Raw genomic sequence first — 23,434 nt, 5'->3', positions numbered from 1 at the left:
AGGCAGCCTTGGACACCTCTGGATTTACCACCGGAGACCCCACCGGCGTTCCACGGGGGTGCCGCGGGCACAGCGCCCGCACAGCCACGCTCCTCCTGCTTTTCCCTCGCCTTTTGTTCCGCCTTTTAACCAACAAAATTCACTTTGGGGCCCCGTCCGAGCCCAGAGGCGGGATGGGCTGGCCAGGGCAGGGGCTGCTTGGCTGCTCTGTCTGCAGCTCTGGAGTTGGGCGGGCGATCATGCAGGTTTCATCGCAGCTCGCGTGCGTGGTTCGGCTCGCGGGTAGCCCAGCTTCGGTCCCAGGTAGCCCCGGAGGTGGGCTCCTCTCCCCTCCCCTCCCCTCCCCTCCCCGCGGCGGCTACTCGGCGGCCATCTGCTCGATGTGGTCACTGAGCAGCTTGTATTGCTCTGGGGAGGAGAGAGAAAAGGGCTCAGGGAGGATGCTGCACCATGGCATCCACGCCCCAGAACCTTCCAGAACCCCCCGAGGGCGGCTGCGCGTCCCCCGGGGCTCTCGCCTACCTTCATCCAGGTTGCCGATGGTCGCCTGCTTCTTCAGGAAGTCGCTGCAGAGCTTCTTGCTGAGGCCGAAGGCCAGCATGTTGTGGATGAAGGTGCTGGGGGAGGACAGGGATGCTCTGGGTGAGAGAGTGGCCAGGCTGCCCCGCGTCCCCCCCACCTTCCTCTCCCTTCTCCACAGCCCCCCGCAGCCGGCACTCGGCGCCGCTCAGCTCGTACCCTGCGGATGCTCGACGGAAAGGGCGGGAGCAGGCCCCAGGGAGAAGCCTCTGCGCCACAAGGGGTGTCCCTCCTCGGCGAGGGGACACCTGGCAGGTGTCAGCTGGCCCCCCAGGGGCGGTGCCCGCGCCCTGCTCACCCCAGCTGCCCGAAGGTGATGTTCTCGTTGAAGCGCAGGCTGTCGTCGCGCTCCTCCTGCGTCATGTGGCACCACTTCTCCCTGCAAGGAACGAGCCAGTCTGGCCCCACTCTGTCACCGCTGTCACCTCAGGGGCCCCCGTCTGCTTCCTCCCACCCTGGGCTGGAGGGCAGGAAGAGCCCCTGGGAGGGCAGGAAGGCACCCAGAGCCCCTGGGAGGGCAGGAAGGCACCCAGAGCCCCTGGGAGGGCAGGAAGGCACCCAGAGCCCCTGGGAGGGCAGGAAGGCACCCAGAGCCCCTGGGCGTGGTGCTGGGTGTTGGATGAGCTCGCAGCGCGGATCCACCTGCAGAGCTCCTGCCCTGGAGCAAAGCAAGAGATGCCCCAGGGAAAACCTCATCCAACCTTGGCTTCGCCTGGGAAAGCCCCAAGATTAAGAGCTAAAAATAGCATCGATCCCTCCAGCACGGAGCTCACCTTCAGTGCCAGGAGGAGGAGGCAGGGGGTGGCCAACCCAGGGGGCTCTGCTGAAGCCCCCCAGCCTGGGAGGGTGACAGGGGGACACCAGGCGCCCGTCCCTCGTCTGCAGCCAGGCTCCAACTCCCCGAAATCCCCACCAAGGCGCTCCCCAAACATACCTCCCCCTCCCCACGGGCCAAAATCCCTGAGGCTGCCCCGGCTCCACTCCCTGCAACTGCAGCACGGCGGTAAAGGCCGGAGGGCTTTGAGCTCTGGGTGCTCACAAGCAGCCCCAGGCAGTGGCAGAGTGCCCAGCCCGGGGAATAAAGCCCGTGCCACTGCGGTGTCGCTCGGGGTGGTGGCAGCAGGGCTCGGTGCACGCATGCCAGGGGAACTACAGCTCCACGCTGAGGCCAGCCCCTTCCAGGGAACCAGGGGAGGTTACAGCCAAGGAGAAGAGGAGGAAAAGCGAGGAAAAAAAAAACAGGGACAGGCAGAAGAAAAATGGAGGAGAAGGAAGAGGAGAACAGCAGGAGGAGAATGGGATGCTCGTATCTGGCCAGGATCCCAAGCAGGGGTGGGGAGCTGTGCCGGGTGGAAAGTGGGATAGAAGAGAGGGTCTCACCCGAAATTTGGGGAGGTTGGCTCAGCCCCAGTGTGGCTGGAGCTGGGAGATGGGGGGGTGTTCAGCCAGGCTGACCCCACAAAGGGAGGCAGTCCCCACTAAATCACCCCGACCCGAACGTGCAAAGCTGCTGAGCTGAGCCTCCAGACAGCACCTCACTGTTTACAGGGCTCCGGAAATGTGCACAGCGTGCTTCAGGGGATTTGTTGTTGTTTTGTTTTGTTCTGTTTTTTTAAGAAAAGAAGGTGTAATTTCTCTCAGCTAAAGCTTAGGATAGCAAATAAAACCAAATAAAGCCCACAGCCAAATGTAGAGGGGAAGAATCGAATTAAGGGGCTTTGAAATCTGGAAGCAAATCTTCACAGACCCCACTGGCTCGCTCACAGAAGAAGCACGTTTGTAACTATTTTTTTTTTTTTCCTGCCTTTTTATGTTTTTTGGAGGGAGGAAGAAGGGAGAAAAAACATTATCAAAGTGCCCCCCGACAAAAAAAAAAAAAAATTTGGCCGTGTTTCTGGCTTATTACCGGAGAGTAACATGCCTGGGAAGGGAGAAAACCCACATGTGGCTCCACTGAAAGCCTTTGATCTCCACACTGGCCCAGCAGGACAGGCACAGGGGTGAGGGGTTGTATTTTGGGGTTTCCTTGCTGTGCCTGGAAGTGCTGAGAATTCCCACTCCTTTCCTCTTCCAGCAGCAGCAGCAGCAGGATTTTCCGAACCCCGGCAGTGATATTTACACCATCCCTTAGCCGGGACATTCCTCAGCCTCACAGAAAATTCACCGCCAGGCTTCCAGAAAATCCTCCTCCTCTCGCTAATGCCACCACCCGCGGGATTTGCTCCCACATCCCGCTCTCCAAGAGAGCAGTGACTGCTGCCCTGCCCCGATGCCAGCTCGTGGCCCCGAGGACACGCTCCCACAGCTGCAATTTTATCTTTGTTAAGGGCTGCCGGCGGAAAAGTGCATTAAAAACGGGAAGGGCCCAGCTTTTCCAGCTGGCAAAGGATCCCCAGCACCTCCAAGCAGCAGCACAAGCCAGGAGGAAGCAGGAAGGACAGGAGAGGGAGATGCTCTCTACACAAAGAGACTCAGTTCGTGCCCAAAACCTGCCCAGAGGGACGTTCCCAGCAAAAATATCACAGCTTGAAACCATTCAGGCTCCTTTTTAGAACCCACATGAAAGAGGAGCCGGTCTAAAACCCCTCCGGCCCTTTGGGAGGGTGACGCTCACGCTCCAGCCTCCCGCGGTGGTTTTCTCCTCCTCCGCGGAGAAAGGGCCTTGCAGAGACCCCCCAAAACTCATCCCCCCCGCGGCCAGGGCAGGATGCGGGCCCGAAGCGAGCAGCAGGCACTAAGGAAGGACAGGGACAGACACACCTCTTCTCCTCTTCCTCCCCAGGGTTCCCTCTGGAGCGGCGGCAGAAACGGGGGCCGACAAAAGTGGCGAGTGAAAAGATTCATGCAAGGGCAGAGGGATGGGAGGGGAACGGAGAGAAGGAGAGACGGAAGAAGGTTGTTAGAGGCACAGAGAGAGAGGAAAGAGAGAGAAAAAGAGGAGTTTAGTTCTGATTCCTTCCTCCCTCCCCTCTCCCCTGCCCTCCCCACCCAGAGGAGGAAAAACCCGCCCAGGTCTCGCTGCGGCCCCGGGAGGACAAAGCCCGGCCATCCCGGAGATGTCCTGGTCACCTGAACCCCATCCCCACGGACCTTCTGGACATCTGCACCGACCTGGAACTCCAAACCCAGCCCGCCCCGACCGCGTCCTCGCTGCAGGGAGGGATTCCAGCCCTCGGCGCAGCACGGAGCATCCCGGCGCACTGCCAGGAGCCTTCATCCTCTCCAGAGGACTCGGGGAGGGCACGGCCACCTCCCAACCCCCCCGAGACGCTCAGGACACTCCAGGCTGCAGCTCCCAAAGCTCCTTTGTCAGGCAGGATTGTTCCTGCAGCCCGGGCAGTGCCAGCGCCGGGATTAATTGGGAAAGGCGCTGGGAGCAGCTGCCGCTGGCGTCTGTCCCCGCGAGGCGTTCGCTGCCGCTAATTTGGGGCTTAATCAAAGCAAATGCAGTTACGGTCGCGTTGCTGCTCGATAGGCTCTTCCCGTGCTCGCTCGGGAGGAAAAAAATGAAAAAGAAAGGAAAGCAATAAAGGGGAAAACAGGGATTGATCCGTGAGCTGAGCCTGGCACAGCATCCCGGGGTGAGCCAGGGCTGCTGCGGCGGAGCTCGGGATTTGGGGGGACACAGAGGGGGGCTGGCTGTTGGGAAGGGCTGTGAGCGCTCCCAGCTGGGAATGGGAAACTGCGGTCAGGAGCGGGAGGGGCGGCTGGAGCCCCGACACGGCTCCGCGGTGGAGCGAGGGGTGGGCACAAGCTCGGCGAGCTCCCTTCTGCATCCCCTCGAAGCGAGCTGCCCCTTCCCCGGCAGGTTTAGCACAGGTTTTGGGGCTGGCAGCGCCGCCAGCCCCGGGCTCTCTCCTTGCTGGCTGCAGGTTGTCCCACCTGGGGACAGCTGGGGACAGCTGGGGACATCCCCTCCCTCCACCACAGCTGCACCGAGCACCTCCCAGACCTGCAGGCGAACTCAGCACCAACAGCCTGAGCCCCGGCTGGGGTTTCTGGGCAGTTTGGGTCCCCCAGAAATGCTGCACAACAAGCAAGAAAACCTCCGTGCTCCCAAACGCTGCCGGGCCGCAGATCGCCCCAGCCCGCTGCTCCCAGCTGCTTTCCGGGCGGGGACGGAAGGCAGAGCGTTCCCCCGGGGCTGGACAAGCTCAGGGCTGTTGGGGACACGGGGACATGTCCTACCTGGTGGTGGGGGACCTCTTCCTGCGCTCGCAGTGCACGGCGTCGAAGAAGGCGGCGTTCCAGAACCGGAGGTTGTGCCTGCAGGGAGGGAGGGAGGGAGGGAGATGATGGGAATGGCCGATTTTATGGGATTTTGTAATTAGGAACGCCTACAGGGTGTCCAGAGAAGCTGTGATGAGGCTTGGAGCACCCTGGGATGGTGGGAAGGTGTCCCTGCCCGTGGCAGGATGAGCTTTAAGGTCCTTTCCAACCCAAACCATTCCGGGATTCCACAGTCTCGCCCAGCCCGAACTCCCAAGGGTCAGGATGGGCCGAACAAACCCGGCAGATTTCTGGACCGGCCCTTTGGCGGCTGCAAGCACACTCCCATTAGCACGAGGGACGTGCCAAAGCCAAGGCCAGCTCTGGCAGGGGCACTTGTGGCCGTGTGGGTGCACGTGGCCGGCAGGACCATGCCCTCCCCAGGCCGGAGCCAGCCCGCCCCGGGGCTTTACCAGATGGGCTGCTGCTTGAGGTGCATGTACAGGTAGATCTTCTCCCCTTTCTTCTCCTCCTCCGGGCTCTGCTGCGACGCTGTGGGGACACACGGAGTCACAGGCCAGGTCTGGGGGGTGTCTCCCACCTTCCCACCCACGGGTGGGTTTTGTGCCCCCTCCCGGTTTGGCGGCTGAGCAGCCGCGAAGGTTTGCAAACCAAACACATCCTCTACACCTCCCCAGCAACGGGAAGAGGAGCTGGGAGCGCCCTGGGAGGGCAGGGATGAGCCCTGATGGAGGCAGGGATGTGCCAGGAGGATCCTGGAGGGGCTGGACCGCTGCTCTGGGAGCACACACACAGGTGCTGGGGGAGGCTGCTGCACCACCAAAGCTCGGAGGTGCCCAAACCTCTGCAGCCTGTGACACCGAGGACCAGATCCTCGCAGGACAAGAGTGGTGACTGGAATTCCAAACCCAGCCCCAGGGAATTCCAGCATTTCCAACCCTCTCCCCCTCCCCAGGGACTCTTTGGCCGTGCCTGTTTCAGCAATGCTGGCTGCACTCACCCGTCTTCTTCAGCTTCTCCTTTGCTTTGTCTTCACCTTCGCTGTGGCACAAGAAATCAGTGTCAGCTCCGAAAATCCTGCCCCACCCCGACAGCCCACGGCCCCCCTCTCATTTCAAAGACCCCCTGACCCCATGCCACCGTCCCCAGGGCCAGAAAGGAGACAAAGAGACAGCGAGGTCCCTCCCCTGGGACCCCAGTACAGAGACGAAATCACGAGCTCACAGCCACAGAACTCCACGGCTCCCTCGGTTCTGAGACAAATCCGGAGGAATTGGGACAATGGCCAAGGGAAACAGGACTGCCAGACCACGAGGGGACAATGACCAAAGCATGGGACCGGGCTAGAGGTGACCCCTCACGGCCACGGCAGCCCCGTGGTGGCCCTACACCCCTGGCTTGGTCACGGTGCCCAAGCCCCCTGCCCACCCCAGGGTACCCACTCGCTCTTTTTGGTGCCAGGACCCTTCAGTTTGGTCTCCAGGCCCCCAAAGAAGCCCTTGACGTTCTCTGTCTTGGCCGAGGTGTTTTTCAGCAGCCTCTCTGCGATGTCCTTCTTCTCGGCCAGCCAGGTGTTCGCTGACTTCAGGTACGAGTCGATGCTGCCCATGGGCTTCTCCTTGGCCTCCAAGGGCAGGGAGTGAGGTTTCCCTGGGGAAAATGTGCCAGGAGCTCAGTGGGGCCATGACCCTGAGTGCTGCCAGCTCCTGGGGACCTGCACGGAGCTCCACGATGCACCACCAGGAGATGGAAACACCCCAGATCCCATCCCAACCTTGGGAGGGTTTTGTTTTTGTCCTCCCCGCTCCCATTTTGGATAGAAAATCCCCGTGGAGGAGCGGTCACCGCACCCCAAACAATAAACCAAGGTGCTTCAGGGCTGGGGTGTTCACATCCCACCCCCAGAGGCCAGGGTCACCCAGGGGTTGTCACAAATATTCCCAGACGGAGCAGCATCACCACCCCAGCGAGGAGCTCTGCCAGGTTTGCACGGATTCCGGGCTCTTTGCCGCCTGGGACTCCGCTCCAGCACCTTTCCCATGCACGGGACACATTTCAAACAGCCCCCAGCCCCAGCAGAGCCCCCCCCAGGGTCCCCTTACCTATGTAGTAGTAGGTGAAACACATGGTCATGAGGTTCTTGGCGGGGCTGAAATCGTCCATCTGGTGACACCTGACACAGAGGGAGGCCTCAGGGAGGGCAGAACCCCACCACAGCTCCGCCCTCAGGGCCTTTTGGGGGTCCCAAAGCCCAGGGTGCCCCCCCGGGACTTACTCGAAGAGCACGAGGGCGAAGGACTGCATCAGGCGGTAGAAGGTCTGCTCCGAGACGCACTTGGAGTTGCAGCGCTGCAGGGACAGAGCCCAGGGGTCAGTGCTGCAGCAGGAACAGCCTCGGCCCCCCGGGACCCCCACCACGGGCAGGGGGGAAAATCCCACCCACAGCTGGGCCTGTCTGGGTTGTTTGTTTTGAGGCTGTGTTTTTTTGTGTGTCTGAGCGCGGGTGGGGTTGAATTTTAAATAAAAACGAGCGAATTCCCTCCCACGTTGCCACCAAGAGCATGTTTAACCGCTCAAAATGTATTTATTCGCTCCTCTATCTCCCTCTGCTGTGGTTCCTCGCTTTCCTCGAGTTCCTGCCTTCCAAAAATACTCCTCTGGGATATAAATAGCAGCCTGAGGCTGTCGCAAAGCCCACGCAGGATCCCCGCTGCCTCCCCACCGCTCCCCTCACCTGGGCGCTCACGTATCTCGCAAACCACTCCCTGCCCTTGCCGTTCTCGCTGCTGCAGAGCTCCCCGAACCTGGCCTTCTCCTCTTGGTCCAGATCTTCTCTGAAACGGGGGAAAAAAATTTTTTAAAAAAATCTGTTAAAGGCGAGGATGTGAGCTGCACCCTCTGGGCATCAGCCCCCTGGAGCTGCGGCGCTGGAGGAAGGCGGAGGAAGAGGAGGAGAGGAGGAAGAGGAGGAAGAAGAGGAAGAGGAGGAGGAGGAGGAGGAGGAGGAGGAGGAGGAAGAGGAGGAAGAAGAGGAAGAGGAGGAAGAGGAGGAAGAGGAGGAAGAGGAGGAAGAGGAGGAGAGGAGGAGAGGAGGAAGAGGAGGAGAGGAGGAGAGGAGGAAGAGGAGGAGAGGAGGAAGAGGAGGAAGAGGAGGAGAGGAGGAAGAGGAGGAAGAGGAGGAGAGGAGGAAGAGGAGGAGAGGAGGAGAGGAGGAAGAGGAGGAGAGGAGGAAGAGGAGGAAGAGGAGGAAGAGGAGGAGAGGAGGAAGAGGAGGAGAGGAGGAAGAGGAGGAAGAGGAGGAGAGGAGGAAGAGGAGGAGAGGAGGAAGAGGAGGAGAGGAGCGCCCACCCTGTCACCCCTCGCCTTGCTCCGCTCTTTTCTCCCGCCCCCGGCAGGAGGGAAAAACCAAAGGCGGAGGGAGAAGGGAAGAGCCAAGGAAGCGCGAGCAGAAGCTGAGCTCCGGAGACAGGCACGGAGCCCCAGAGCTGAACTCAGCCCTGCCGCCGCTCCTCACGCTCCGTTCGCTCCATCCAGCCTGACACGGACCCGCGGAGCTCGCGGGGCACAGCCGCGGGGAGCCCGGGCACGTGTGAGCCCCTCAGCGAGCATCAGCGGGGAGAGGACACGGGGACCGCGGGAGAGGGCGGAGAGAAGAAGGGAGGGAAGCCGGGAGTGAAGGATGAGCCGGGATGCAGCCTGGAGAGGAGCGCGAGGCAAAAGCCGTGCCGACGCCGCGGAGGGGAAGGGCGCAAACCGCTGCTCCCGGAGTGGGAAAGCAGCCAGACCCCACCCCATCCCGCGGGATGGCCCCGGCACCGCCGTCCCCGCTCTCGCTCACCCGCCGGTGAAGATCTTCTCCACGTAACTCCGCATGAACTCGCGGCGCTCGGCCGTGGCCTCGTCCTGCGCCGACTCCGTGCTGTGGCTGGAGGAGAAGGACTCGTTGGAGGAGGAGCGGCGGTAGCCACGCCAGTGCCGGGGAGAGTCCCCCATGTCATTCTCGCTGTCCGCTGACTCGGTGGCATCGCTCTCCTCCGCCGCCTCCTCCCCTGCGTCCCCCGGGTGGCCGCCGTCGCTGGGAGCAGCGGGAGCAGCGGGCTCCGAGGGGTCACAGGCGGGCGTTTCGCTGTCGAAGTCAATGAGGTTCCCTACGGGCACGTCCATGGCTCTCCGGGGGTGTGGCAGTGTTGGGGACACTCGTTCCTTGTCCTCGCGCCCCTCACTGGGGCATCGAGGCCATCGCTGGCAGGAGGAGGGCTAAGGCAGGCGGGACCTCCCGGGGGCTACCACAGGACATCTGAAAGACACAAGGGGGACAAAAGTGAGGCGAGGCCACCAGCCACGGTGTCCCCAGGGCGTCCGTCAGCAGCAGAGGGACAGACGGAGCTGGCTCCTCTCCAGCAGCCACGTGAATCAGCAATCCCAGGGAACGCTCGAGATGGCAGGACCTTTGCGATCTGGGGGGCCAAAACCCCTTAACTGCAGCGCAGAGCTCTGCGTCCTCATCCCAGCCCGGTTCCCGTGGTGCCCAGCATCCCCTTTCCACTCCACGTGTGAAACTCCAGGATGCTGGCCCCGGAGATGATCCCGTTTCCAAACGGGGTCAGACAGGCCCGTGAGCAGAGGGAGGGCAGGGACAGAAGGTGTCAGGGCTGCCCTGGAGAGCCACCAGTGTCCTGCCAGCTGCTGCCTCCTGCCAGCCCGGCTCTGCCCGTCAGGCCACGAGATGTCACATCCTGAATGTGACACGTGGAGCTGAGGCTCCGATTGTCCCTTTTCTGGGCTAAAGGATGGAAAACCCTCTCGAGCGGTGCCTGAAGCTGTCCCTGCGTCAGAGAGTCACTGATGAACTCAGTGAGGGCCTGTCTGCCCCAGGAGGTGGCGAATGACAGTGTCTGAGACCCAGCATCGGGGCACAGGGTGGGCCAGGAGCAGGACAGCAGCACAGGTGACAGGTAACGGTGACAAACCCAGGGCAGCACGACAGCAGCGTGGTCACAGCCCCGCTGCCTTCCAGGGAACCGATCCCAGGACACAGGCGGCCGCCCCCAGAGCAGGAATCCCCCGAAGCACCAATGTCCGGTTCATCAGGCAAACAGGAGTTCAAACTGAAACCAAATCTGACGAGTTTCACCAAGCACAGCACAGTGGGAAAACAGCCCCTGGGCCTCAGGAGCAGCCAATCTTCCAGCAGCATCCCCCTCCTCCTCCTCTCCTCCAGGGACCCCTTGGGGCACCGGACAGTGAGAGAAGCACAACTCCTTTCATGGCTGGGAAAAGCCCCTGTCCCCCAGGGACAGCAGGGACAGAAAGGAAAGTCACCTCGGGTGGCAGAACTCCTGCAGCCACCTCTGCCTGCCGTCCCAGCCCGCTGGCACACAGCTAAAGCTGGCTCCCTGGAGCTGCAGGGGCACTGCTGCGCTCCAGGAGCTCTGGAGAGTTTGGCTCCTGGGAGAGGAGCAGCCCAGGGCTGCGGCACAGCGGGGACTGGCGGTGTTCCCGTGGGGATCCAGCCAGCTGCAGCCTGGCTCCGTGTCCCCGGCAGTGTGAGGCATCCCAAACCACCCCTCCAGCTGCAGGGACCCCCATCCCTCCATCCCTCCATCCCATCCCTCCATCCATCATCCATCCCTCCATCCCTCCATCCCTCCATCCATCCCTCCATCCATCCCTCCATCCATCATCCATCCATCCCATCCCTCCCTCTGCCCCCAGCCCTTCCCACTCCCACAGCAGCTGCAAAGTTCCCTTTTGGCACTGATGGAGAGAAGATTCCAGGAGAGCTCAGAGCCCTTTCCAGTGCCTAAAGGGGCTCCAGGAGAGAGGAGAGGGACTTTGGATAAAGGCACGGAGTGGCAGGACATGGGGAATGGCTCCCCATTGCCAGAGGACAGGGTTAAATGGGATTTTGGGAAGGAATTGTTCTCCGTGAGGGTGCTGAGGGCCTGGCACAGGGTGCTCCATGACCCTCTAGGAGAGAAGGCTTGGAGCTCAGCCCAGGAGCCACAGGGAGTGCGTCCTGCTCACAGAGGGATGGAAAAGATTTAATCCCTCACTGACCAGCTCGTGGTAAAGCCCTGCCCTTGAGTGAAGGCCACCAAAGGTGTTCCAAGGTGCTGGCAGCTGCTGGGGGTGCCCAGCATTCCCAGGCACCTCCGAAGGGGCTGGGTTCTCAGCACAGAGCCCAGGAGAGCTCCAAAACCAAAACCAGCTGCAGCGCCAGCCCTGTCCCCACTCCACAACCCGCCCATCGCTCCAGCAGGACAAATCCAGGGAGGGAATAGCCAAAATACCGAACGAGAGCCTCAGGTGCCACGACTGGCACCGTCCACTCACGGACACCGGCACAGCTGCACGTCCCACCACTGCCCGGGCCAAGTTTGAGAGCAAATGGGGGCTCTGGAATCAAAAGGGACTTTTGGGCTGCTTGGGAGCCTTGATACAACACCGTGAGCTTCAGCATCATCCAGAAATTCCGCACTTCCTGGGCTGACTTTAACCACGAAGCTCAACCAGACAGGTGGAGACACCAGCCCAGGTGAAGCCACGCGTGGGAATGCCACAGGGAACCCACGGTGCCCCGAAACTTCGGAAAATGCCTGTTTTCACTAAAAACAAATGCTGGGGCAGATGTGAATGATTCACCTACAGCAGCGTGCAGCAGCTTTTATCCGTGACCTGCCCTTGAATCCAGCATTCCTGGCTGGATCTCCCAGCATCCCTAAGCCCTGCACGCAGTTTCCCCTCGGGGCTTTTTCCAGGTGTGCCGGGCTCTGAGGTCAGGTTTGCTGCGGGGGAAAGCGGGATCCAATCCCAATCCCAATGCAATCCCCAGTGGAGAGCAGGATTCGGCCAAGCTGTGTCCCAGCCCTCCTCTCCCTGCAAGCACGGCGTCCCGACGCGCTGCTCCCAGAGCTGGAGGGAAAACAGAGATAATCCCTGTTTGTTATCAGCTCGGGCCGTGGGTGACATCCCACGCGATGACAGAGCTCAAACCCACGCTCGCTGAATCCTGCAGCAGACAGAGCTCCAGCCTGCAGCTGTCAGGGATGACTAAAAACTGTAATTACAGAAAAGAAACCTCTGGCTGCCTCCTCGTAGCCTCATCCCTGCAGTCTGGCACCCAGACAGGGAGTGCAGGAGCTCTGAGAGCCCCTGGGGACACTCAGCTCCGGGAAAGGGGAAAAGCCACAACTCAGGGAAGCCCGGAGGGGACAGCTCTGCTCCTCTGGACACAGGCAGGAGCTCTGCAGAGAGCTCTGGCACTGCAGCCGTGCCAGGGGATGCCCGCTGGGCAGCGCCTGGGCCTGGCCAGGGCAGGGTTTGTGTCCTGCGCTGCAGCACGGGGGGATTTCAGCACATCCCAGGCCTCTCTCCCAGGGGAAAAGTCCTCCCCGTCCTGCGGGAAGGGGTCCGAGCGCTGCTGCGGGGGGACACGCTGGGGAGTCACCGCTGCTGAGGGACCGGCAAAGCGCTGGCACTGCTCCACGCCGCATCCCTCCGGGGAAACCCCGCCACGTCCCATCCACGCACCGCCCCGGCACGGGAACGCCGCCCGCTCCCGGCGCCGGCACCGCCCGGGCACTGCCCCGCAGCTCGGCGGGCACGGAGCCAGCCCGGGCTCCGCAAGGACAGCCTGGCACGGCTGAGAGAACTCCCCGTGCCGTGAGTTCAGGTACGGCCTGTTTCCTGCCGGGGAACTGGTCAGTCTTGTTCCCTCCCGTGCCTCCCCCGGGCAGAGCAACGCCGGGTCACTGCTCCGGAGCCCTTCGGTGCCAGGTCCCCAAACGCACCCCAAATCCACAGCTGCCGCCCTGACCCCCATCGCAAGCGCCCCACCGAGCTGAAACGCACAAACCTCGTTGTTTAAAGCAAACCGAAACTCCTCCTCGCTGGGCCGGGCCGTGCCCGCAGATCCGCTCCGCTGCCGGCACCCGGCTTTATCCGGGAGGCTCAAGCTGTGCCCTGGCCGTGCTGCAGCGCTGCCCACGGCCCGGTAAAACAATTCCCTGGCGCCCGGGGGGATGCTGAGAGCGGCGCTCAGCTGGGGCAGAGCCCGCACACGCTCGCTCAGAGTCAGCTCCCAGCTCCCCCCGAGCCCGCTCCGCGATCCCGATCCCTGACGGGGGAGGATTTTTTTTTGGCACGCCATGTGTGCGGGTCTGGGGGATCTTTTCCCCAGCATCATCTCCTCCCCAGGCCCCGGGGCGCTGCCGCACTTCCAGGTGGATCCTGCCCCTTCCCAAGCCCGGCTTTAGCTCACACGCGGTGCTGACAGAACCGACGCTCAGCCCTTAAACCGGAGCCATTTCCCGGGAATCCGAAGCCCGGCGAGCTCCCAGCTTGCCCCGCTTCCCGGAGAGCTTTTTCCTTTCCCCTCGCTGCCATCACTCACCAGATGGCAGCTCCCCGTTCGCCTGCGCTTGCGAGGAGAATTAAATGTCTCTCGAACAGAGCGGAGCTGCGTAAGCCGGGCTTTTGTGCCGAGCAGCGGTTTCTCCTTTCACTCTTCCCAGCGGCACAGCTCCCGCACACCCCCCTCGGCCACGGCCACATCCGCAGGGAGCCCAAAAATGGCAGTTATTTGTCCCGAAATTCCCATTTTTACCTGGCAAAAATTCCTCCCGGCGGCCGCGGCGGGCTGCGTTTCGGAAATGAGCCCCCCGAGAAGCACACGCGGGGGGCGGGGGGTTCCCCTGCCGCCACCACCCCTCGTTCCCAGGGGAAATTCTGCCTCCATCCCCTGCGGAGGGGCTCGGGAAGCAGCCTGGGGAACACCGGGAGCAGGCGGGGACCCTTCCCGGGGAGGGTGAACGCAATCCCCCGGGACGTGCCGAGCTTCGAGACAGCCGGGAAAAAAAAAAAAAAAACAAACCAGCGGGATGTCACCTCCCGTGTGACACGGGGACACAGGACGGATTAAAGCCAGGCCTGTCCCCAAGCGGGGTCACCGCGCCATCCTCATCCCCATCCTCATCCTCCCTCGGTTTTCACCTGGCAGCCGGGATCCTGGCCGCTGGCTCGGCACCATCCGGCCCCGCACGCCGGGGAACGGGCGATGGAGGCGACGCTGCGCTGCCTCCGTCCGTCCGTCCGTCCGTCCGTCCGTCCGTCAGTCCGTCCCTCCCTCCCTGCGGAGCTCCGGCGCATCGCGGTGCCCACGCGCGGCTGCGCGCACAGCGCCGGCTCCGGGGGGAGGAAGGAAAAACGCCGAGGAAAAAAGCTCCCGGTGTCACCCGGACACGCTTCGCACCGCCGGAGCCTCCACAGAGCTTTTTCCCGAGGCGTTTTGCCTGGGGAGGGATCCCCCACGCCCGGCATCATCACCCCCCACCCCCCCGCCAAAAAAAAACCACGACAGCTCCGGTGCGCTCTGGCAGCGGGAGGGTTAAAGAAAATTAGGTAGGATCTCCATCAAAGGGGAGTTCTCCGGGCTAATTAGCTGCACAGGCAAATATGCAAAATATCAACCCGAAACCACGCGGGGTTCCCCCATCAAAAGGGGGATCAAGGCGTCTTAAGTCCCTGGATATCCCAAATATTAATTAAAATAAGGTGGGGTCCCCATCAAAGAGGGATTCTCCAGCCTGAAACAGCCCCTGTGCACACTGAAATGTGGGATGTTAAAGCAAAATGAGGCAGGATTCGCATCAAAGAGGAATTCTCCAAACCAGCCTGAATCCTGGCACATGCAGATATCCCAAATATTAATTAAAATAAGGCGGGGTCCCCATTAAAGGGGGGTTCTCCAACCCAAACCAGCCTAAATCCTGGCACATACAGATATCCCAAATATTAATTAAAATAAGGCGGGGTCCCCATTAAAGGGGGGTTCTCCAACCCAAAGGAACCTGCCCAAGCCCCTGTGCACCCTGACATCTGGGATATAGAGCAAAATTAGGCAGGATTCACATTAAAGACAAATTCTCCAGCCCAAACCAGCCTGACACATACAGATATCACAACTATTGGTTAAAATAAGGCAGGTTTCCCTTAAAAGGGGGATTCTCCAGCCCAAACCAGCCTGAGTCCTGGCACATACAGATATCCCAACTATTAGCTATAATAAGGCGGGTTTCCCATAACAGGGGGATTCTCCAGCCCAAAACTCCCTGTCCCTCTGCGCCCTGATATCAGGAATATTAAATAAAACCAGGCAGGATCCCCATCAAAGGGGGTTCCTCAGCCCTTTCCCCTCACCTTTAGCTGGTTTTTAGGCCCCCTCGCCGCTCAGCCCCCTGAGGATCGGGAATTATCCGCTCTGCCCCTCCCCAGGTGAGGCACTCGGGTGGGGAAATGTGTCAGGTGAGATCAGAGACGGGGGAAAACCCCAGTGGGGAGGAGGAACCGGGGGGATCGATGCCCACTCCGAGGGCAGGGCTGGGGTCTGCCTTCTCCCCTGACCCCCCAGAGAAAAACTCCAGGAGTTTCACAGTGAGGGAAGGGAAATAGGGCGAGGCTGAGCCCCCTGGGTGTCCCAGAGGGGCTGTTACAAGCCTGGGGGGCAATTTTGGGGTGCTCTCAGCAACAGGGAGCCTCTGACACGAAGAGAAGCGAACGAGAGTTCAGCAATCCCTGCAGCCCTGCCCTTGCCAGCAGGGCCAGGGCCTTGCCCCTAAACTGATGTCCCTTCATGCATTTTTAAAGCAAGGCTCTAAACAACAGCAGTTAAGAGATGCTTGAGTAACCAGAAAACAAGAGGAAAGATCTCGAAACGACACGTGTCCTTAGGAAAATCAGAAAAAAAAGATGTTAAGGGGCGTAAGAAGCAGCAACAAATATAGAAAATTAGCAAATTCACGTCGTACAATCAATATAGCAGCACTAATCATCGCAGGGATTTGAGATAACACCTCTTTTAAACCATCATGTGCTTATAACCCTGAGATAAAACAGAGAAAAGCACTGAAACAGCTCAGAGGGCACCTCAGCCCCCCCCATTATTAACCCAGAGGGGTCTCTCTGAGGATTTTGGGGGAGCAGCAGCCCCGGGTGGAGACGGGAGGCTGGAAACCCCCGTATCAGCACAGGATCCCTGCTCCTGCTCATCCTCCCTGCCCCAGCACCGCCCCGACCCCTTTTCTGCGCCTCAGAGCATCCCCATGGACAGAGAGACAGGAACCGCCGAGCCCTGGAGCGCCCACACTCCTGCTCTGACCCCCGGGAAGAGCCAAAACCCCTAAGAACCGCATCCTCCCCCTCCGGAGATGCCAAGGAGCAGCAAACTGGGTGATGCCAGGGGGATGCTGCTGGGCTGGGGAACGCAGCATCCCTGGCACAGCCTGGGCTGGACCCGAGTGCCACTGCCCAGGGGCGCCCTCGGGAAAGATCCCACAGCCTCAGCTGTGGGGTTTTCAGTGCTCTGGGGCAGGAGGGAGGGTGGTGGGCGGTGGGGGAGTCACTCCTCGTCAGGAGAGCTCAAACGATGCCAATTTAGCGTGAAAGTGCTCGTTGTCCCCTCGGTCCCCACACGGAGGAGGGAAGAGCTGACACAAGGCTTGAGCTCAGCAGAAACCCCGGGGCAGCCCCCATTGACTCTCTGCCCAGGGTGATTATCACAATTGAGGCAGACTCCAGGAATCGCGAGTGACATGGAAAAAACACCTCTCCCGGCTCCCCAGCTTTGACACGACGCCACGGGGAGGGGTGTGGTGCCTCCCGCTATCGGCAGCTCTGGCTGGCTGGGTTTTCACGTGGATGCCTGGCCTTTGGTCGGTTGTTTTTGCTCTGTTCATTCCGCTGTTGGCCCTGGGTTTGGAGAATGGGAGGTGGGAATCCTGGGAGTGCACGCGTCCCTGGCACCTGGAGATGTCCCAGGCCAGGTTGGGGTAGTGGAAGGTGCCCACGGCAGGGGGTGGCACTGGATGGGCTTTAAGGCCTCTTCCAACCTAAACCTAAAATTCCTAAAATTCTATGAAGTTTTGTGCCTCCTCCACCTCAGCTCCCAGTCCTGCCCCGGGAATTCTTCACCTTAACAAGGAAAGGAGAGGCCCCAGGGGCTGGGGAGAGAATCCATCCCATGGCTGGAAGCAGCACCCGGGGTCAGGTTGGGTTATTCACCCTCCTCACCCAGATGGGGCCTCCAAGCTCCCCAAGTGGAAACCTCCCCATGGTGGTGCCCCCAAAAACGCCCTCCTGGGAGAGCCACCCCTCTCCCAGCTCCAGAACCATCTCCCACCCCTCTTTGCCACCTCCAGGCCTCCCTGCTCCTTCCCTGCCACATTCCAGGGGTGCTCTGGCAGCGGGGCCGCAGCTGCAGCGCCGGCACGGGGAGCTGCTCCTGTGACGTGGATGTTCCCCAGACGAAGGCTCCGGGGGTGGCAGCGGCTGTCACACACCACGAGTGCCCTGATTTCCCTTTCCCATCCCACCCTGGCACCGCTCCAGCAGTGGCATCTGCCAGGGGTGGGTGCCCAGAGCAGGGGGATGTCCCCATCAGGCACAGGGTGACGTCCCCATCAGGCACAGGGTGTCACCCTCATCAGGCACAGGGTGTCACCCTCATCAGGCACAGGGTGACACCCCCTCCACTCAGGGGAAGCAAATTTTGTGGAAGTTACTGAGGTATTGGGTAATTTTTATGTTTTTTTGCTTCACACCCCGAGCGGCAGGATCGGGCTCAAGGGCCAGGGGAGGAGCTGGTGGAGCCAGGAAGGAGCCAGGGGGGTTGATGGCAGAAGGATCCCAGAATCACAGGATGTCCTGAGCTGGAAATGACCCCGAGGCGTCATCCAGTCCCCGTGTGACACCCCGACAATGCCACCCCGTGCCTGGCAGTGCCCAGACTCTCCTGGAGCTCTGGCAGCTTCAGGGCTGTGCCCATTCCCTGGGGAGCCTGGGCAGTGCCCAGCACCCTCTGGGGGAAGAACCTTTCCCTAAATCCAACCTAAACCTCCCCTGGCACAGCTCCAGCCATTCCCTGGGTCCTGTCCCTGGCCACCACCGAGGTGCCAGTGCTGCCATTCCCAGCGCGATGTCAAATCCTGCTGTGAGGAAGCACAGCAGAGCAGGGCTGGGGAGAAACGAGCTAACAGCTCGGATAAAAACCCCAAATCCTGTAACAGCACAGGGCCAGGCTGACCCCGTGCCGAAAGAGGGGCAGCTGCTCTGGGCAGGGCTCCACCAGAGCCAAAGCACCTGGACAGGGACAGGGACAGGGACAGGGACAACCAGAGGCTTCAATGTCACTGAGCCACCTGCACGAGGACGAATTAATCTGCATTAAAAAAAAAACCCCAACAGGAAACCACCCAAGCCCCAAAGGACACTCACCCTCCACCATCTCATGGGCTGGAAGATTTGGTTCAGCCTCCCAGGACAAGGAAGGTGCCGGGTTCCTGGTGCTGATTTCTGCTCCAGAGCCCTCTCCCAGCCTGCAGCTCCCTGCTGCTCCCTGGGCCCTCAAACCCAGCACCCAACGCGGGCACAACGCAACCGAACGTTGCCACACCACGGACGGTTGTGACACAGCTGCTAAAAACCTAAATAAGCCGCTCTTCCTTCCAGACTGACCCTCTGCAAATCCCTCCTAATCCAATCTTGTTTGTGGCATTAAGCTGGACCCTCCCATGCAGAACGCCCCTGTTTGCTCAACGCTCCGGGAAAATCCTCGTCTTTTCTCGGTGCTGGTTGAAGCTCTGATGGAAAAGTGGCCGGAGCTTCCTTCTCCTCGTGTATGGAGGTGTCTGGGGACAGGGCCACACCTGCATCCCAGCTGGAAACCCTTCCCTCTGTGCCAGGGTGAGGCAGCCGGGAGTTCTCCTCCGCTGGGTTGGAAGCAGAGCTTTCCCCACCTTGTCCAAACACAAGGGAAGATAAGGAGGAGCAAACCCCCCGGAAATCCCAGCTGGGATCCAGGCTGGGAAACAAACCCCAGCCCACGTTGGTTTGGTGCTTTATCCCCACGGAAGATGCCAGAGCCACATTCCCCAGCACTGCTCGGGGCTGGGAAGGCTCTGCCCTCCCTGAGGCCATCCCACAGATGGATCCCGCCTTAGGAGGACGCAGACCTGTGGGTTGTCACATCCACACTCCTCCGTGGTGCTGATTCCTTCGGGGAGGAAAAAAAAAAAAAACCCTGCCCGAGTGTCCCCGGGGTCCTCTCGGTTAGCAAACATCTGCCGGCACACGTGTGGCACAGCAGCGCAGCCAGCAGGATGGAAGCGCTCTCGTTCCCCTCAGTCTCCCTGGGATCTGCGGGAAAGTCGTGCCACGGAAAAGGAAACCTCATTTATCCTGCCTGAAAGGAAAGCCGAAGCCGTTTATAAAGGGAGACACGGGTGGCCGGGCTGGAGCAGCTCCTTCCCCTCTGCTTCCCCTCCAAACAAGCCGGGATCTTGTTTGGATCCATCAAACTCGGTACGGGAACATCCACAGGGATCTGTATCCCCTGACAACGCCTGCAAGTCCACGTGGGCCCGGGGAAGAGCTCCAGAGGGATTCAGCCCGTGGCAAAGGCGCCCTTGGAGCGCCAGCAGCGCTGGAGCTGGCAGGAAGGAGCCCGCTTCTCCTCCCTCCCACCCATCCCAGGCAGCGGGAAGGGCAAGGGGGAGCCGTGGGGCTGCTGGGAGGGCAAAGGTGACAGCTCCACGCTCTGTTGTCACAGTGTCACGGGGCTGGCGTGGCGGCAGGAGCCACCCGGAGCGGCGGCAGCAGCCTCGGGACGGCGGGATCCACCTCGGCTCGGGCAGGACAACGGGATTCACAGGGAAAGGCCACACAGCTGAACCCCCGACCACCCCCAGATCCCCACCAGCCTCCCCTAAACGAGCTGCTGTGAGCCCTGCAGCCCCCAGGGCGAGGGCAGAGGGTGCTCAGGACACCTCGGTGGCCACGGCACCGAAGGGAATGTCACCAGCACGGGGGGAACAGAGCCCGGGAATGGGGAAACTGGGGCACGACAACGGCAGGGGATCAACGGCCTTTTCCTGCTTTCATTCCCAAATCCTGACAAATCCCTGAGCAGGACACCTCACCCATCCTGTCCTGAGCACCCTGCTGAGGTGTCACCTCCCTGCTCGGCCCGTCCTTCCCAACGTCACCTCTGCAATCCCAGGGGATTGGGCATCGACCGTCCTGGGCAGCAGCCAGGGACAGGGACAGGGACAAGGGACAGGGAGGACAAAAGAACCACTGCACCTCCAGGCAGGGAATCTCCCCATCCCCAGGGAATCCCATCCCTGACCGGTTTGCACAAAGATCTCCCAAATTCACGAGCAAATAACCGAGAATAACGAGAGCGGCTAAATGAGCTCCAGGCACGGGAAGCGCCTTCGGCTCAGGGTCCTGCAGCTCCGGGGTGGGGTGTGCTCCTTCCAGCGGGACCAGATGGGATAAATGGGATGGGGCAGCTTGGGATGGGCTGGAATGGGAGGAGATGTCAGTGCCAGTCACCCCTAAGCGACAATTTTTCTTAACACACACCAAATCTACCCAAACCGAGCTCATTTTGAGCCGAGCGGCGGAACAAGATGCTCCTTGAGGTCCCTTCCGACCCAAACCATTCCGTGATTCCCTGATTTCACCCTCCCAAGCCGCTTTCCCTGGGCTCTCTGCGTGTTGTTTTTTCCCCTTCCAGCTCCAGCAGCGACTCCCGGATCTCTGTCTGTGTCGAGCTCCACCACAGGCCGGGTGTGGGCGACAGCCCAAGGAGGAATTTCCAGGTGTCACCTTGGAGGCAGCGACTGTCACTGCAGCCATCTGTCAAACGGGGGGGACAATACAGGGGCTGGGTGTGCCACAGCAGTGCCACCATTTGGGATCTCGTGGGAGCCACGCCTTGGTCAGAGACCTCCCGCCCAGGCTCGCCCTGCTCCCCACCCCAAAAAAAAACCCAAAAAACTGCCAAAAAGTTTCCAAACTACAGCAAAATTTCCCAATTTTTTCCGTTCCGCGCCTCCCCTCTGCAGGCCAGAGCCCGATATTCCCTCCCAGCGGCTTTTCCGGGTGGGATCAGCACCCACGCACCCTCCTGCACCCAAGGGTGCCCCAAAACTCGCTTTACCTTCTGCTCCTGCCGGGCAGAGCGATGCCCGGGGCCGGGCGGGCGCAGCCTGGCGTGGCAGGGACGCTCCCTGCGGCGTTCCCCGCTGCCCGACGATTAACTCGGGCTCCGGGTGACAGGCTGAGAAGCCGAACAAGGCGAGGCGGCGATGCGGCCGCTGCTTTTCCCTGTCCCCGGGTGCCGCCCGCCGCCGGCAGCTCCCGGCGGGACTGGAAGGACCTGTCGGTGCTCCTGCCGGAGCCACGGCGCTGCCAGGAGAGGTGTGGCAGAGGCCAACAGCGCTGCTGTCACCTCCCCTCGGGCTGTCGCCGCCGCCCTGCGCCTGGCAGAGGGTTGGGGACACGTTGGTGCCGGCCGCGTGAATCCCACATCCCCAAAGAGGGACCCCAAATTTACTGCACCCCCCCCCCGTGAGGCCCTGCCTGTCCAGGGAATGAACACATTTAATTGTTAATTGAGTCAGGCTGGGCTTGGAGGAGCCTGAGCCGCGGCTGGGACCCTCAAATGCCCCGGGAGTAACCCCGGTGATCCCCCATCCCAAATCCCATACACCTCATCCCAAATCCCCAATCCAGCCCCGCGGGATGCCCTGGGGCGGCTGCTCCCGGTCCGCACCTCCCGCGGCAGCACAAAGAGCCCGCAAACAGCGCAGCCAGGGGGGAAAAACACTTGGAGAGGTGCACGAGTAATCCCCGAAGCCTCTCCTTTCCAGAGCGGCAGGAAATCAAATTTCCACGTTATTTATCCAAGAACTCCGAAATGCAGCGGATCCATCCAGCTCATCGCTCACCGGCATCTCCTCGTTCGGTTTGAATTAGCGGGAGCACGCAGGGGCCGAGCCCGGCAGCTGAGGGAGCTCGGGATCCCGGGGTATCGGGAGAACCGCCGGCACAGGCTGGGATGGAGGCACCGGGGCCGGGAACGAGGGGACGCTCGCTCGGAGGGCTCAGGGGTGAGGGAAACCGGGATTCGGGGATGGGATCGCACGAGGCTCCGCGGGAAGAAGGTAAATCCCCCATCCCAAATCCCATATCCCTCATCCCAAATCCCGAATCCAGACCCGCGGGGATGCCCTGGGGCGGCTCCTCCCCGTTCCCACCTCCCACAAAGCGCCTGCCAACGGCGCGGCCAGGGGGAGAAAACAGGGGAAAAAAAAACTGGGGGGAAAGGCAGCTTTATCTCTCCCCGACGTTTAATAACATTTATTGCCCTCTGAGCAGCAGTTTTCCCATTCCAAAAGCCGATTTTCCTCCAGGCTGGGAATGCCCTGGGGCCTGGCAGCTGCCTCGTCCCCTCGCCCTGCACCAGAAACCCCAAAAAGTTCCGAACCAGGGGGAAAAGCTGCGGGGTGCCGGGATTGAGGTGACCCTTCCAGAAACCCCTGCTGCCTCCCGCCGCTCCGGGATCCTCCCCGCAGCATTCCCGGGCTTCTGGGGGAAGATCTTTGAGCACCGAGGCTGTACAGAAGATTCCAGGGAAGCAGCAGAGCAGAGGCAGCGGATGAGGCGCTTACCAGGCACGGGGGAGAGGCGCTGACAACTCGCAGGAGGCAAAAGGAGGAAGTAATGGTGCTGCAATTCCCACTGCCTCCATCGTTAGGGAAGGAAAACGCATCCGAGCAGCCTCACTCGAACGCACAGAGTAATTTGTTTGGGATTTAACGTCGCCCCGCTTCCCGGAGAGGGGCTGGAGCTGGGAGAAGCCTCCGCTCGGATCGACCATGCCCCAGGGAAGGTGGAAGCAAAGGAGGGGATTTGAGGAGTTTTAGGGGTGGAAAAGCTCGGCTGAACCCGGGATTTGAGGAGTTTTAGGGGTGGAAAAGCTCAGCTGAACCCGGGATTTGAGGAGTTTTAGGGGTGGAAAAGCTCGGCTGAAGCCGGGGCAGCGCTGCTGCTGCTGCTGCAGGAGGCTGTGATGGCCCAGGTGAGAAATCCCCCTCGGGAGCTGCTCCTAAGAACCACCTGAAATCAGCTTCGTGTGGAATATCAATCCTTTGGGAAGGGCCTCGGCGAGGTTTTCTCGTGCGCGCTGAACGCAGCGTCACCGTGCCCTGCACCGGGCACTGGCATCACCTTCCCAAACCCAGGAGTCCGAGGCAGGAGGGAACCCCGGGTTTCCCTGGGGCTGGATCCTCTCTTGGAGCCCTGAGCTTTGCAGCAGGAGGTCAGGATTTCCCCCAGGCTGTTGTGTTTCCTCCTCGGGGCCTCTTGTTTGCGCAGGCGGCTGCGAACGTTTCCTCCTCCCGGAAAAGCTCTGGAGGGAGCAGCCCGGGTGGGAACTCACACCCCTGACCTCCCCAGCCCCCAAAACACCCCAAAATCAGGAATCAGACCCGCTCAGCCCCCTAAAACCTGCAGAGCTCCCCTGCACCTCCTGCTCTTTTAATCCAACAGCACAGCGGGGCCCTGAGCTCTGCCAGAGCTGGGAATTCCAGTGAAATCTCCAGGTGCTGCTGGAAGAGAGAAATAATCAAATACAGACCTGAGGGGGTTCCAAGGCAGTGAAATCGCTGGGTTTTTCCCTGCAGGGCTGGAACAAGGAAGAGATAAACCACGTTTGCTCCGGAGCGAGCACGCAAACAACTGCTTATCACCGCGTCGGCAGCCTCAAGGCTATTGCAGG

At 61.1% G+C, this 23,434-nt stretch overlaps 1 protein-coding gene across 5 annotated transcripts; it reads right to left on the bottom strand.

Annotated features, from left to right (window-relative positions):
- Positions 1-282: 282 nt before the first annotated feature.
- Positions 283-23,434, bottom strand: KIAA0513 (KIAA0513 ortholog). Of its 5 annotated transcripts, none has more exons than XM_040075710.2 (13): positions 23,294-23,434; positions 8,648-9,106; positions 7,544-7,643; positions 7,085-7,158; positions 6,912-6,982; positions 6,252-6,459; positions 5,810-5,850; positions 5,262-5,340; positions 4,768-4,845; positions 3,340-3,369; positions 878-958; positions 523-617; positions 283-408 (listed from the first exon to the last, which is right to left on the bottom strand). In XM_040075710.2, the coding sequence occupies exons 2-13, from the start codon at positions 8,971-8,973 to the stop codon at positions 359-361; spliced, it is 1,233 nt and encodes a 410-aa protein (XP_039931644.1). In that variant the 5' UTR covers positions 8,974-9,106; positions 23,294-23,434; the 3' UTR covers positions 283-358. The 5 variants fall into 5 exon arrangements, with proteins under 5 accessions (XP_039931644.1, XP_039931641.1, XP_039931646.1 ...); XM_040075707.2 differs by lacking the exon at positions 23,294-23,434 and adding an exon at positions 13,804-13,933; XM_040075712.2 differs by lacking the exon at positions 23,294-23,434 and adding an exon at positions 13,418-13,528.

This window comes from Hirundo rustica, chromosome 11 (genome assembly GCF_015227805.2).
Source record: "Hirundo rustica isolate bHirRus1 chromosome 11, bHirRus1.pri.v3, whole genome shotgun sequence".
NCBI lineage: Eukaryota > Metazoa > Chordata > Aves > Passeriformes > Hirundinidae > Hirundo > Hirundo rustica.
Note: the sequence above shows the minus strand (reverse complement) of the source record. Positions and strands in the feature narration are given on the sequence as shown.

What these genes read in the sequence shown, in the direction of transcription:
- KIAA0513 (XM_040075710.2), bottom strand. Translation starts at nt 8,973, where the DNA reads ATGGACGTGCCCGTAGGGAACCTCATTGACTTCGACAGCGAAACGCCC. An exon ending in GAGAAGATCTTCACCGGCGG is followed by an intron (nt 7,644 to 8,647) that starts GTGAGCGAGAGC and finishes CCCCCGTTTCAG; the next exon opens with AGAAGATCTGGACCAAGAGG. An exon ending in ATCACCTTCGGGCAGCTGGG is followed by an intron (nt 618 to 877) that starts GTGAGCAGGGCG and finishes GTCCTCCCCCAG; the next exon opens with CACCTTCATCCACAACATGC.